Genomic DNA, 12,161 nt, shown 5'->3' on the forward strand with positions numbered 1-12,161 from the left:
CACGAGTTCTTGGCCTCCCTCACATCCGCCTCCTCAGCTCCTCCACCACTCTCCTCAGCCCCTGGGGTTCCAGCGCAGGGTTTGTTTTAGTAGCATAGCCCCAGAAGAGTGTTTGGTTGTGTTGTGTGTCACACTGGGTGAGTGTTTGATTATGTCGAGTGTTACACAGTGCGGGTGTGCATGAGCAGAAAGGCGGGGGACACTAATCCCTCTCTGCTTTGTCCTCCGCTGCACAGCTTTGGTTTTTGCAGGACACTTCACACTGGAGCTGTGGAGGAATTCATGTAGCTGCTGCTGAGAGGGGCCTGTGAGATGGGAGGGTCTCACAGTTATGAACACACACACAAATGAACAAGAAAGGGCTACTTGCACATGCACAACCAGAGGGAAAGGATGAATCAAGGACACCTCAGTGTGCTCAAACTGTTTTCAGGCTTGTTGGGTTGGCATTTAGTGGCCATGCACAATGCAATGAACTTCCACTTTAAGGATCTTGTGATCATCAAAAGATCAAAACCAGTAATTTGCTGATTATACTAAGAAGCATGTGCATCCTGCGATAATAGCTCCATTTTTGTTTGTTAAAAACACATCAATGAGCAACACAGTTGCTCTATATGACATGTTACTGATGAGTCAATCCCACATTCACATTGTCTTGTTTCCGTAAATATTCACTAGCGCACCAAATGCGTATTAATCCGCAGCTTAAAATAGTCCAACAAATTCCCTATTTAACCCTGCTTCGGTAATGTTTGCTAAAATCGACAGTGCCCTGCTTATTTAGGAAATTAGTTAACCTCGTTTTTAAATTAACCGACACAAGTTTTTAAAGATTTACGTCTTCAGTGGTACCCGACAGGGTTGGAAGGCGTGTAGAGAAGCTGAGAGAAGATTGCTTTTGGTGTTATCATGGGTTGTGATTATAACAAAAATGTAGAATACCACCATTTCTAAAATGCAATGTCAAATTTTTGAGATAACCATGGATCATATCACATGTGGTGTTTCAAAGGGGAGATATTTGGCCAAATTTAACGATGCACACTTTTCCAATGAGTAAGCCCATTTTAGCCCTGTTTGCCTGAGTTGTGGAAACCAGGCTGTATCATGAAGCACCTGGCCCAGTTGGGTTCTGGTTTGGGGCTACAGGCCGGCCCCTCTAATAGGCACTTGAGCCCCTCCACATCCGTCTAGTAACATGTTCCACTTAATGAGGCTCTACCCTGGGCTGTAAACAAGCCCAGATGCAACCCCAAAACACACACAGGAAATGTCTCATGACCATAACAACACAAAGATCCTGCCAGCTCATGCATGATGGGGTGTGAACAGGAAGGCTGATCCTTGCAGGTTTTCTCCCGCTCTGCTCTACAAGCAGTTATTATCCTGAGGTAAAGGGCTGCATGTGGTACTGCTGCCCCAAGCTCTTGCTCTACACGCCAAATCCTCACCGGCCGCCAAGATCATCACAGACCGCTGCCTCGCTCCTTTTCCACAGCCTACAGTTACAGTATGTACACAAACCACAGTTTATTCAGCACTGTGTTGGACCTGGCATGTTAGCCTTGACACGCCACAATAGGAACAATGTCTGCTTCCACACAAAGAGTATCTCTCATGCAACAAGGTTTTTATTTTACTTGTAGGGGGGCTGAGACCTTGACAAAAGGTCCAGTGTTAGAGTGAGTGTGGCCCCAGCTGGTTCCTTTTACTACGCAGACTGGCTAATGTACAGTGATCAGCCTGAGTCAACAGTCCTGGCCGGAAAAAGGGCTTAATTGATGATAGGAAGTTTTTGGGCCAAATGTGTTTGAACCTCCTCCCCGATATGTCTCATTGGATTTTCTGTCTCGTTTTGTTCACAAAATAGAAACAACCCTGGACAACCTCAGCAGATACTGTGCAACAAGTAAAAGAAATGTTTAATCAACATGTTCATTTGGAGAAACCAAGAGCACAGAAATAATGTGAGGACAACACACACACACACGCACACACACACACACACACACACACACACACACACACACACACACACACACACACACACACACACACATAGACCGCTTCTCCCTAATTAGCCAATTACATCCCACCATACAACCTTTGAGCTGGCTCACAAAGGACTTTTATACCTTTCGGCAGTCTGGGAGTTTAAAATGCCTCCTCTGTTTGAGTCTGCTTCATGTGTCCCACACACTTTTAAAAGAATAATTTATAGTTGAGAACATTTTGGGAAATACTTATTGGCTTTCTTGCCAGGAGTTAGATGAGGAGATTGATAGCCTAGCACTCTCATGTCTGGCCATTTGGATTAGAACAAGGCTACGTCCGGTTAGCTTAGCATGTTTTTGCGAAACAGTGTCGGTCTGGTGGGACAGGAAATTAGTCGTTGTTTATTCCCTTCTTTTTTTGGATTAATATTTCAACTTATTCCCAGAGAAGAATGAGAGATTTAAATGTTTGTCAGCTCTGCTTTTAGTAGTATACAATATCAATAATTTAAATATAAAATATCATTTTAAAGCAATAGTTTAGTGCTGCACCCAATTTCATGGTTTTACAGTCGAAGCTTCTATTAAGGTGTTCAACTGAAGCTTCAAATATCTGTTGTCAGCATTCAAACATTGTGAATTAAGTTTCCAAGCTTTGAAATATTCGGTCCAACCCTTGCATAGTTGGACCTTTTAAAAGCTAATTAGCTTTCTTGTTGAGAGGTAGAATTAGAAGATTCACGTCTGTGCAGTGAACATTAAGCTACCACCTGCTGCTGCTAGCTTAGCCTGGCTCTGCCGTAAGATACTAAATCCACCATCTCTTAAGTTTACAAATGAAAATATGTGTAAAAAAAAAAAACATACAAAAACTGAAAAAAAACATATAGCCCCCATAAAACAGCAAGTTGACGTTTTTACATTTTGTTGGTTTTGTACTTTTAGACAGGGCTTAGCTGAAAAGAAAGACTGGAACCAGCTAGCATGGCTCTGTCCAAAGAAAACCAAATCTGCCTACCGGTTAAATCGTATTTGTCTATTTGGTACAAAAAGCACAGTACAATAAGTGTACAATAACCTAACTAGCCAGCTGTAGCTGTTAGCTGTAGCTTCATCTTTAGCATACACCCATGAGAGCATCAGAAGCTACAGTACAATACCAGGTCAGGAGAATGCACGTCATCTGGATACTTCGTGAGTTGAGACAGTATGAAACACAACCGAGTCAAAAAAGTCAGGAAATGTACAGACAAGAACAAACTTCAAAACTCCAAATCAAAGAGTGTGAAATGCAACGGAGAATAGCAGATCCTTACAGAGCCCGGGGCCGGGGTGGGAGGGAGGCAGGGGATCTTTGTGTGGAGGGGGTGGGAGGGTCTCCTCTCTGAGAACACAGAGCCGAGGGGTGAGCCTTTGATGGCTGAGCGTGACATGAGCACATTTGGGGTGGGGGTGCGGTGGCAGTGTGACAGCAGACACACTTGCCAGATGACCGAGACCCCGGATCTGGTTCTGATCCATTTTGGGACCTGTTGACAGCAATTTGTGCCGCAGTCCGGACTCACGTGAGCCATCCTGCTGTCACTAACCCACTTGGGCATTTAGACCACACTCATTTTTGAAGCTCAACTCAAGGTTTGAAACAATGTTTCCCAGCATCAGCAACCTGGGGCCGATTTGGATGTTGAATCTACCCTGCGGTCGGAGTTGTGTGAATGGTTGATCATCCTTCAGCTATTCAGTCAATGACACAAACAAAACCGTGGGGTTTAAAGATGTTCATGACGGCCAGAGCCGGTTTCAGGGCCGAGCTTAGACTCCCACATCCTGTCCTTTTCCACTCCCTCCCTTTAGAGCGTTTCTAAAAGCAGTCCTTGCATGGGTTTGTGTTCTTTGTTGATGCTGTTTTCACATTTCTTTCCCGTCCTTTGTAACTCCTGCTCCCTCTCTTTTTTCTCCGGGGAGAGACTCTTTGGTACAAGAGATTAGAGCGGATGCTGCCTAGCAACTGAATAAAAATGGCAGCTACAAAAGGGGCGCTCTCACTCTCCAATGTCTGACCTACATAATCCCAAGCCTCTGATCGTGCAACATAACAACATGATGAAAGGCCTGCTGTGATTTAACCCTCAAACAAATACTTGCCATCACTGACCCCCTGGCTCAAAGAGCAATTTCGCCCGCCGCAGAGCACCAAAGGGTGACTTCTGAAATCTTGACGATGCCTAATTAGAAATGAAGAAGAGGCCGTGCACGCTGTTGGAAATGAGATGAATGTATTTGAGGAGATGGCAGCGGAGTGGCAAAGGAGATTAACAGTGATCACAGCAATGCTGTTGGCTTCAGAGAGCGAGTGTGAGCGGCGGATCCTCCCTCTGTTCACTGATTCATCCCTCCTTCAGCCACAGGCAGACGGAGCACAGGAATGAGTACAGGGGGATGATAAAGCTTTACTTCTCTGTCTTCTGCCTATTGATCAAAGGGCATGAAAAAAACACTGAAAAAAAGATACAGCAAAAAGCTGGAAACTTTTTCTTGAAACTTTCTCCTGTGCACTGTGTTCTTAATATAATCTGCCAGGCCTTTTACTCTTCGATGTTACCTCTTTGTGTCGCAGCACGGCTTTTCTTTGCATCCATTTGGACCTGCCTGCATCTTTGACAGCATGTTACATTACATTAATTTGGTAGATGCTTGTCCCCAAACTAATTTGTTATAAATGCCTTCAATCACTGCAAGAGCTAAATCAAAGATTGTAAAATAACGTTTATAACAGACTGTAATTTGAAAAGCAAGATGTTCAGCCTGTGGTCCTTCAATATCATGCAAAGAATGTCATGCTCTTGGCTATAATTCTAATGTGAACATATTCACTTTTTATTTGGGGTTTCACTTCCTTGACCTTTCTGTCCTTGGTTAAAAAAATATTTATTGGGTAGTAAGTATAGCTCTCTCTCTATCATTGTTTTGTGTGGAAGGACAGTTTTCACGTAATCTGCCTTCTTTAAAGAGCACCAGCTTCATCCCTGAAATGTATATGTCAGTGCAATTGCTAATAAATTGCAGTACTTATTTTTACACATTTTAATTTCTGTTTGATTGTGTGATTTTTGCCATTGTTGTTTCTAAGGATAGAAGGTGGTGTATGCTGTAAAGCCCTTTCATGAGGATTTCTGATTATGTGCAATATGAATTACATTATCTTTATTTGAGTTAAATCATGTTTTGAGTCCTTTTTGGTGAATGTTTAATTAAAATGTCATTCTGATTAAAATTTAAAAGCACAATCTTTCCAGTGGTCTGACTTCACTCTCTTTTTATGTCGAGATGAAAGGATGAAGTCTGGAAATTGAGACTGAAAAGTGACGGGTCAGGAAGAGTGCAGTTACAAATTGGACTTCATCCACACATGAAGAGAATCTCCATGTTAAGTCATTAGTATGTAATTGAGTCCTAATATATCAGTCTTAAAGTAATTAACATCAACCGCTAGTTTCCTGAAACTATTTCACCTGTTTCCAAGAAACTTTCTCAGAAAAAGTCTAATTTTCTTGATTTTATATATATTTTTTAAGATAGTGACACTTTAAAAATATATATATATCAGAAACAGTTAGGAGTATTTCATCGAAAAAAGAAAAAAAATCCTGATAGAAGGATAAAACGAAGCGGAGTGAATATGAAAGGGTCTTTTGATTAATCTAACTGTACATACACTCCTGATCGATGTGTTGCTGCTGATGAGAAAACACGTTATTTTGAATAAAGTAAAAACCGTTGTGTATTTCTTCCTCTGCAGTGCTTCTGAAATTCCAAGACACTGAACAACACAGACAATCCTCTGTACTCTGAAGCAGTGTTTTAATCTCTCAGCCTTTCATTTCACTGACATGATAGATGCTGCAGAAAAATCTCAGCTGCCGTATCTCTTCAGCCACTTCAGACACTTGACACCGTATCCTCATTTTAACAAAAAAAAGTCCCTGCAGAGCCACATCCTCAAACTCGGCTGTGCGTTTTTACCTCTGGAGTGGATTCTTCCCAGAGGTCACAGTGTAAATGTTTATGTCTGCGTGATGATATGAGTCAGCATGCGTCTGTGCAATAGTGTGTGTGATTTTGTGTTTGTGTCCCGCTCCAGCAGACGAGACAGCAGCGACGTACTGGGTGTCTGATTGGAGTCCGGTTGCGAGGAGTGGTGAGCTGTGTGAACTCTGGTGCTCTCTGACTGCCGCATTTTCATGGAAAGCATCTCTTTGGGGGCCTGCAGGTTTTCAATGCGCTCATTTACACATCAAAACAGCACAGGAAAGGGATAGTGCTCAAGGGGGGCGAGGGACTGCAGAAAGGAGGGAGGGCAGGGTAATGAAGGATGCTTTATTTTCTCTTTTCCCCCCCTCAGGGGCGGGCGGGGGTTTAAGTCTATGAGGGAGACGCATTGATGCCATAATGATCGCCTTTAATCAGACCCATGACCAGATGGAGGGATTTCTCCTCAGCAGACAAAAACATGGCGTCAGCAGCCAAAGCGGGAAAGGTGTTTTTACGCCTCTTTATAAAAAACAAATGCATAAATCCTGGGGAAATAAACCTGTTCTGTGTTGCCTTAGAACAAATAAATACATTGTTAGGCTCACAGTCAACACAATGAAATATTCATGAATAACCTACAATGAAAAGTGTTGCCTTTTTCACTTTTGGCTCGGACAAGCTTGGGCGACTTACACTATTTAACCTCCTGAGCCAGAATAGAAGAAAAACAGTGCCGGGACTCAGCCAAACTAAATCTTTTGAGCGGGACCGAGCTTACTTGCTCCTGAAAATTGACATTACTGGAAGTTGGGGTGGGGTCTTCTTCACAACAGGCTTGGTGTTGATTGGCTGCCGCTGCTCCAGCACTGCAGACCTCAGGTGTGTGCGTGTGTGCGCGTGTGTGTGTGTGTGTGTGTGTGTGAAGGTGTTCCCAGCAGCCACATCTCTGGCGCCAAAGGAACCACAGCTCAAACAAACTCTGTTTTTGGAATGAACGTTTCTTTCTTGCCTCTATCTGAAGCTCTGCGCTCCACTGATTCCTTTCCTCTGCGAAAGAGAGAAACTAAAAATAGCTTTCAGTGACCTGGAAATGTAGTGATAGAATTCGAATTGGTGGAAAAGGAAAACAGAGCAAAGACATCCTGCTGCTGCTATAACAAGTCATTTCTGTTGACCTTTGTGATTAAAAAAACTGGCTTAGTCAAATTCAGCCAAACGTGGAAAAATTACACACAAAAAAAAAATGCAGAAAGGGCAAGAAAATGAAAAAAAAAGAAGTGCTGAGAATGGAAAAGGAGATTTAAACAAAGCTTTGCAGCAGAAGACAAACTTGCCCTCTGGACTACCCCCGTGTCCTCTGCAGCTCCTTCCTATCTAATCAGTGCAGCTCAGCGCAGGTGGGACAAGCTGGTTTGTGTCTCACACAGCAAGTGCTTGGCCTCGCCGGGTCCTGTCACTGGAGTGTAAACCGGGGAGGAAGCACGCGCCCCCTTTCAGGCGCCCACCAACTGGAACATGTGGCTGAAACACCACCAGCCGAGTCTCTGGCTATACGAGCGGGCTCCAAGCAAAACAGCCCTTTTTTAAACAGTTAAATGTGATCCACTCATCAGCGTCAGAGACCAGGACTCGCAAACGCTCGCCTGCCAAGCCATGGACAATGTCTACAATGGCTGAGTAATGAAAACAAAAAACAGGGGAGGATGCTGGTAGTTAACCCGCATCTTGTTCTGCAGAAAGAAGGAATAAGTGATTAAAGTTAACTCAGGCGGTGCACAGATCCACACAGCACTGCACGGAGTGGAAAATGTGGTTAATTTACGACAGAGACATTTGACAGAGGCTTAGCCTGATGTGTCTTTATCAAATGAATACTAACATGTGCCGTAGTACATGAATCTTATTATACCTCTGCTGGAACGCAAATGAAAAAACTTTTAACCTCTGAAGATGTCAGCGAGCACACGCCTGCCGAGTTCCCAATAATGTAATGAAAACAAGCTCCTGGTCATCACATTTTTTTCCATGCTATCACTCCAATGTGCTGCTGCTCCTGCTGCTGGTGACACAGCACACAATTACACATAGACATAATAATCAATCCCACTGCTGTCAAACACTGTAATTTCCACTGTGTTTTGCTGTGAAACGACTTGCTGTGTGTGTCTGTAATTGACGTTGGCACTTAAATTGTTAAAGTCCCGTAATGTAAAAGCTATTTATTTTCACTTTTTTATGGACCATGTGAGAACACGGTGGCTCTTGTGCTTAATAAAATGGACTTTATTACTGACATTTTGGTGGCAAGACCCAACGTAGGGTATTTATTTAATGAAGACAATGTTAGGCATACTTTTTCTCTGAATCAGTCAGTGAATATTTATACCTGATGGTGATTTCTTTCGCCAAACAAATGGCTTATATCAAATTCAAACATGTACACTTCTTTTATATAGTAGAACTCCCTTAATTTATACCAGAAATACAGCTTTCAAGAGCCACAACCCACATATAAACTTAAATATTAAGTGAAAAATCTGATCTACTCAAGGAACAACCGCAATTTTGAGTGCCTCTGCTCAAATGAAATCTGCCAGTGAAACCATGCAATGAGGCTGAAATCCACTTCAGACTCGTCCTCTCACATCAAAGTGCTGAGTGTTTTCACGGAGATCAAATGGAGCAGCGAGAGGGCAACAACAATGATTTGGTGGAAGAATTAAAACAGCCATTAATTATATATATATATATATATATATATATTCCTCCGCTCCTGCATTTTTAAGACGATGATGCAAACATTAATACTTGCCACGGTTTGCCACTCTATTCATCAGCGATTCTCTTTGAGGATTATTGTTGGGGACGCCTCTGGGATGTGGAGCATCGTGCACTTAGAAGACAACACATTTGGCAGGGAGCCCCTGCCGCTAAAAAATAAATAAAATCCCCGGAGAAGAATGGCAGGAAAATCAGAAAAACAAGACTGAACTGAGCCATCGTTTGTGACTATTAAATCAGAAACAGTTGAAGACTGTTAGAATGGTTAAACATTAGACGCTAGTGTGAGAGAGCTACACACAATAACACCAGACAGTGAGCAAGTTGAACATGAATTCCACAAATTTATTATCCTCCAAAAAGGCCAGAACCAGAGTTCTTAGAAAAGGCACTTCATTTCCCTTTACCTTTTTAATAAATGTACTTAAACAACAAATCTGATAAGAGCCCACTTTAAATTAAATATATTTACAATAAATAAAACATTTATACAGATTTATACAGTTAATCATGCCACTTTTTGGGGAGGAGAATATTTCCCAACATACCTCCCATAACAGTCCTTTTTGTTGTTGTTGCTTTGAAACGCTGGGCATGTCTACTGCACAGAACACTATGAAACAGAAAAATATGGGTAACAATACTGAACATTTCCCTTTATGCATTGAATACTGTTGATAGATTAGTTTCTCATAGTGAGGCCTGTGTGTCCCCGTCAGCAACGGACAGTTCAGTTCAACAACTCATCTTCTTACAAAGTCTTTAGCAGCTCCTTATTCAGGGCATAGGTGTGTGTGTGTGTGTGTGTGTGTGCGTCATGCTCCCTCTCAGACGTGTGTAGGGTTGTCTGAGTGCAGGTCAGTCTTGGCCATGTGCAGAACCACAGCAGGAGATTTGTAGTGGCAGTGTGTGCTGCCGCAGCTGACGCCGCTGCAGGGTTTTCTGCTTCTAGTCCTGTCCGTCAGCTTCCGGCTGCACAGGCCCTGCCAGGTCTGCAGGGTCTTGGAGCTCCACACCCACACGCCGCTGGTGATGCCGACCACCAGCGACATGAAGATCTTCAGCATGAACACGGCCACCGTGGGCACCGACGTCTGCAGCGAGCAGTCGCCGCTCAGACCGCTGAACGACCCGCACTTCGTCTGCAGCCCCCTCAGCTTCCAGTAGTCCATGTTCAGCCTCTCGTAGAAGTAGCAGACGATGACGCAGGTGGCCGGCACCGTGTAGAGGATGGAGTAGATGCCGATTTTCACCATGAGCTTCTCCAGCTTCTCCGTGTTGGTGCCCTCCGTCTTCATCACTTTTCGGATGTGGAAGAGGGCCACGAAGCCGGTGAGGATGAAGGAGGTGCCGATGATCAGGTAGCAGGACAGCGGGATGAGCACGAAGCCCGTGAGCGCCCCGGAGTCCATGCTTCCCACGTAGCACAGTCCCGTCAGCTCATCTCCCGCCACCTTCCTCATCGTGAGGATGATGATGGTCTTCAGAGCAGGGATGCCCCACGCGGCCATGTGGAAGTAGTTGCTGTGGGCTTCGATAGCCTCGTGGCCCCACTTCTTCCCTGCGGCCAGGAACCAGGTGAGGGTGAGGATGACCCACCAGATGGAAGAGGCCATGCCAAAGTAGTAGAGGATGAGGAAGACGATGGTGCAGCCCGTCGACTCCAGCCCCTCCTGGATGATGTACAGCTCCCCGTGCTCCCGGTCGCAGGCGATGTTCTCAGCGCCGGCCACCGAGCGGATGATGAAGGCCACGGAGTAGACGTTGTAGCACATGGAGAGGAAGATGATGGGGCGCTCCGGGTACTGGAAGCGGTGGGGCTCCAGGAGGAAGGTGAGGACGGTGAAGGCGGTGGAGACGAAGCAGAGGATGGACCACACCGTCATCCAAATGAAGGCAAAGTCCTTGTCCTGCCGGGACCAGAAGACGTCCACAGCGGGGGAGCAGCGTGGGGCACACGACTGGCTCTTCTCCACGAACTGGAACTTCTCGGGGTTCTCGCAGGACCCCACGCCGCCCGGAGAAGAGCGGCCACCGCCACTGCCGCCGCCACCGCCACCTGGCTGCCTGGGGCGAGGGGGTACCGGGAGCATGCCTTCACCTTTCTTCACCTCTGTCCGGGTTTCGTTCTCGGGGGCCTCCATGCACAGGGCGTTGGGGTCGTTCCTGGTCGGCAGCTTGGAGCAGTCCAGCGAGTCGGGCCAGGTGTAGCTGAACTTCTTCATGATGGGGGCGCACCTCTCCCTGGCCTGCTCACACATGGGTCTGCAGGCGGGGATGGAGGTCGACACTTTGTCCGTGCACATGGGGGCGTAGAGGGAGCAGAGGAAGAAGCGGAGGTGCACGTCGCAGCCATAGGCCACCAGAGGGGCAAACTCGTTCAGCTTGATGGCAGCCTCCTTCTGGTCGTCGTGGTCCATGAAGTTGGGCATCCGGGTCAGGTTGTAGCCGATCCCCTCGCACATGGGGATCACGATGGGCTCGCACTTGGCCGGTCTGCCTCGCTCCAGGTCGTAGGAGCCGATCTCAAAGCTGGAGGCAGAAATCACCAGCAGACACCACAGAAAAATCCCCACCGTCAGCGGGCAACCGTCCATGCCCATTGTTTGAGTCACAAAAACGGAGCTCTGTCTTTTATAAACGATCATGAAAAAGAGTCAAACACACGGGGTCGCTTGCAGAGAGGTCCCCCGCTATTCCCCCATGGCGAAGGCAGGTCCAAATGTCGCCTTTACCGTTACTGCTCCGGCAGAAGAAGAAGAAGAAGAAGAAGAAAACACTCCTAAAAAACAGAAGCTGCCGTAAGTAATCTAAGTGTTCAATTATTTAGTGTTCAATTAAAACGATCGATCCGCACAGTCGGTGGAGATTAGGGTCCGTACCTCAGACGTGACAGTCGGAAACTTCGACAAACAATGGAGGAAAAATCATCAAAATCAACCGCCGAGAGCGGAGCGTAACTCCTCACACCGACCGTTAGTGACCGCCGAAGCGGAGCCGTTATCTGAACGGGCGCGAGCGCCGTTTGTTGCGGCTCCAAACAAGAAGAGAAAAAAAGGGCTGATTAGCTGCGACGGTCCGTCTGTCGGCTCGCTGCTCTCTTCGTCCTCCGCTTTCAGGCTCGACACTGAAGTTTTGAGAGCCGCTCAGTGGGACTTCAGTCGGGGAGAGACCGAGAGGAGGAGGCGGGGGCTGGGCGGGGGGCTCCGTGACGCTCACGTTTCAACCGGCAGCACCACACAAGGAAAATTATCAGACAGATGCTGGAGGATGGTCAAATACCTCTCACATTTCTGCTTTGAATTGCACGCAGACGCTTAAGTTGACATAGCGGTCCATGCACATGAAATG

General features: G+C 45.9%; 1 protein-coding gene across 1 annotated transcript; it reads right to left on the reverse strand.

The window, feature by feature from the left end:
* Positions 1–9,165: 9,165 nt before the first annotated feature.
* Positions 9,166–11,413, reverse strand: fzd9b (frizzled class receptor 9b; the record flags this gene model as incomplete). The annotated part of the gene is made up of 1 exon (XM_079225530.1): positions 9,166–11,413. The coding sequence occupies one exon, from the start codon at positions 11,411–11,413 to the stop codon at positions 9,638–9,640; it is 1,776 nt and encodes a 591-aa protein (XP_079081656.1). The 3' UTR covers positions 9,166–9,637.
* Between the last annotated feature and the right edge of the window lie 748 nt (positions 11,414–12,161).

Source organism: Taurulus bubalis, assembly GCF_910589615.1.
Source record: "Taurulus bubalis genome assembly, chromosome: 10".
Lineage (NCBI taxonomy): Eukaryota > Metazoa > Chordata > Actinopteri > Perciformes > Cottidae > Taurulus > Taurulus bubalis.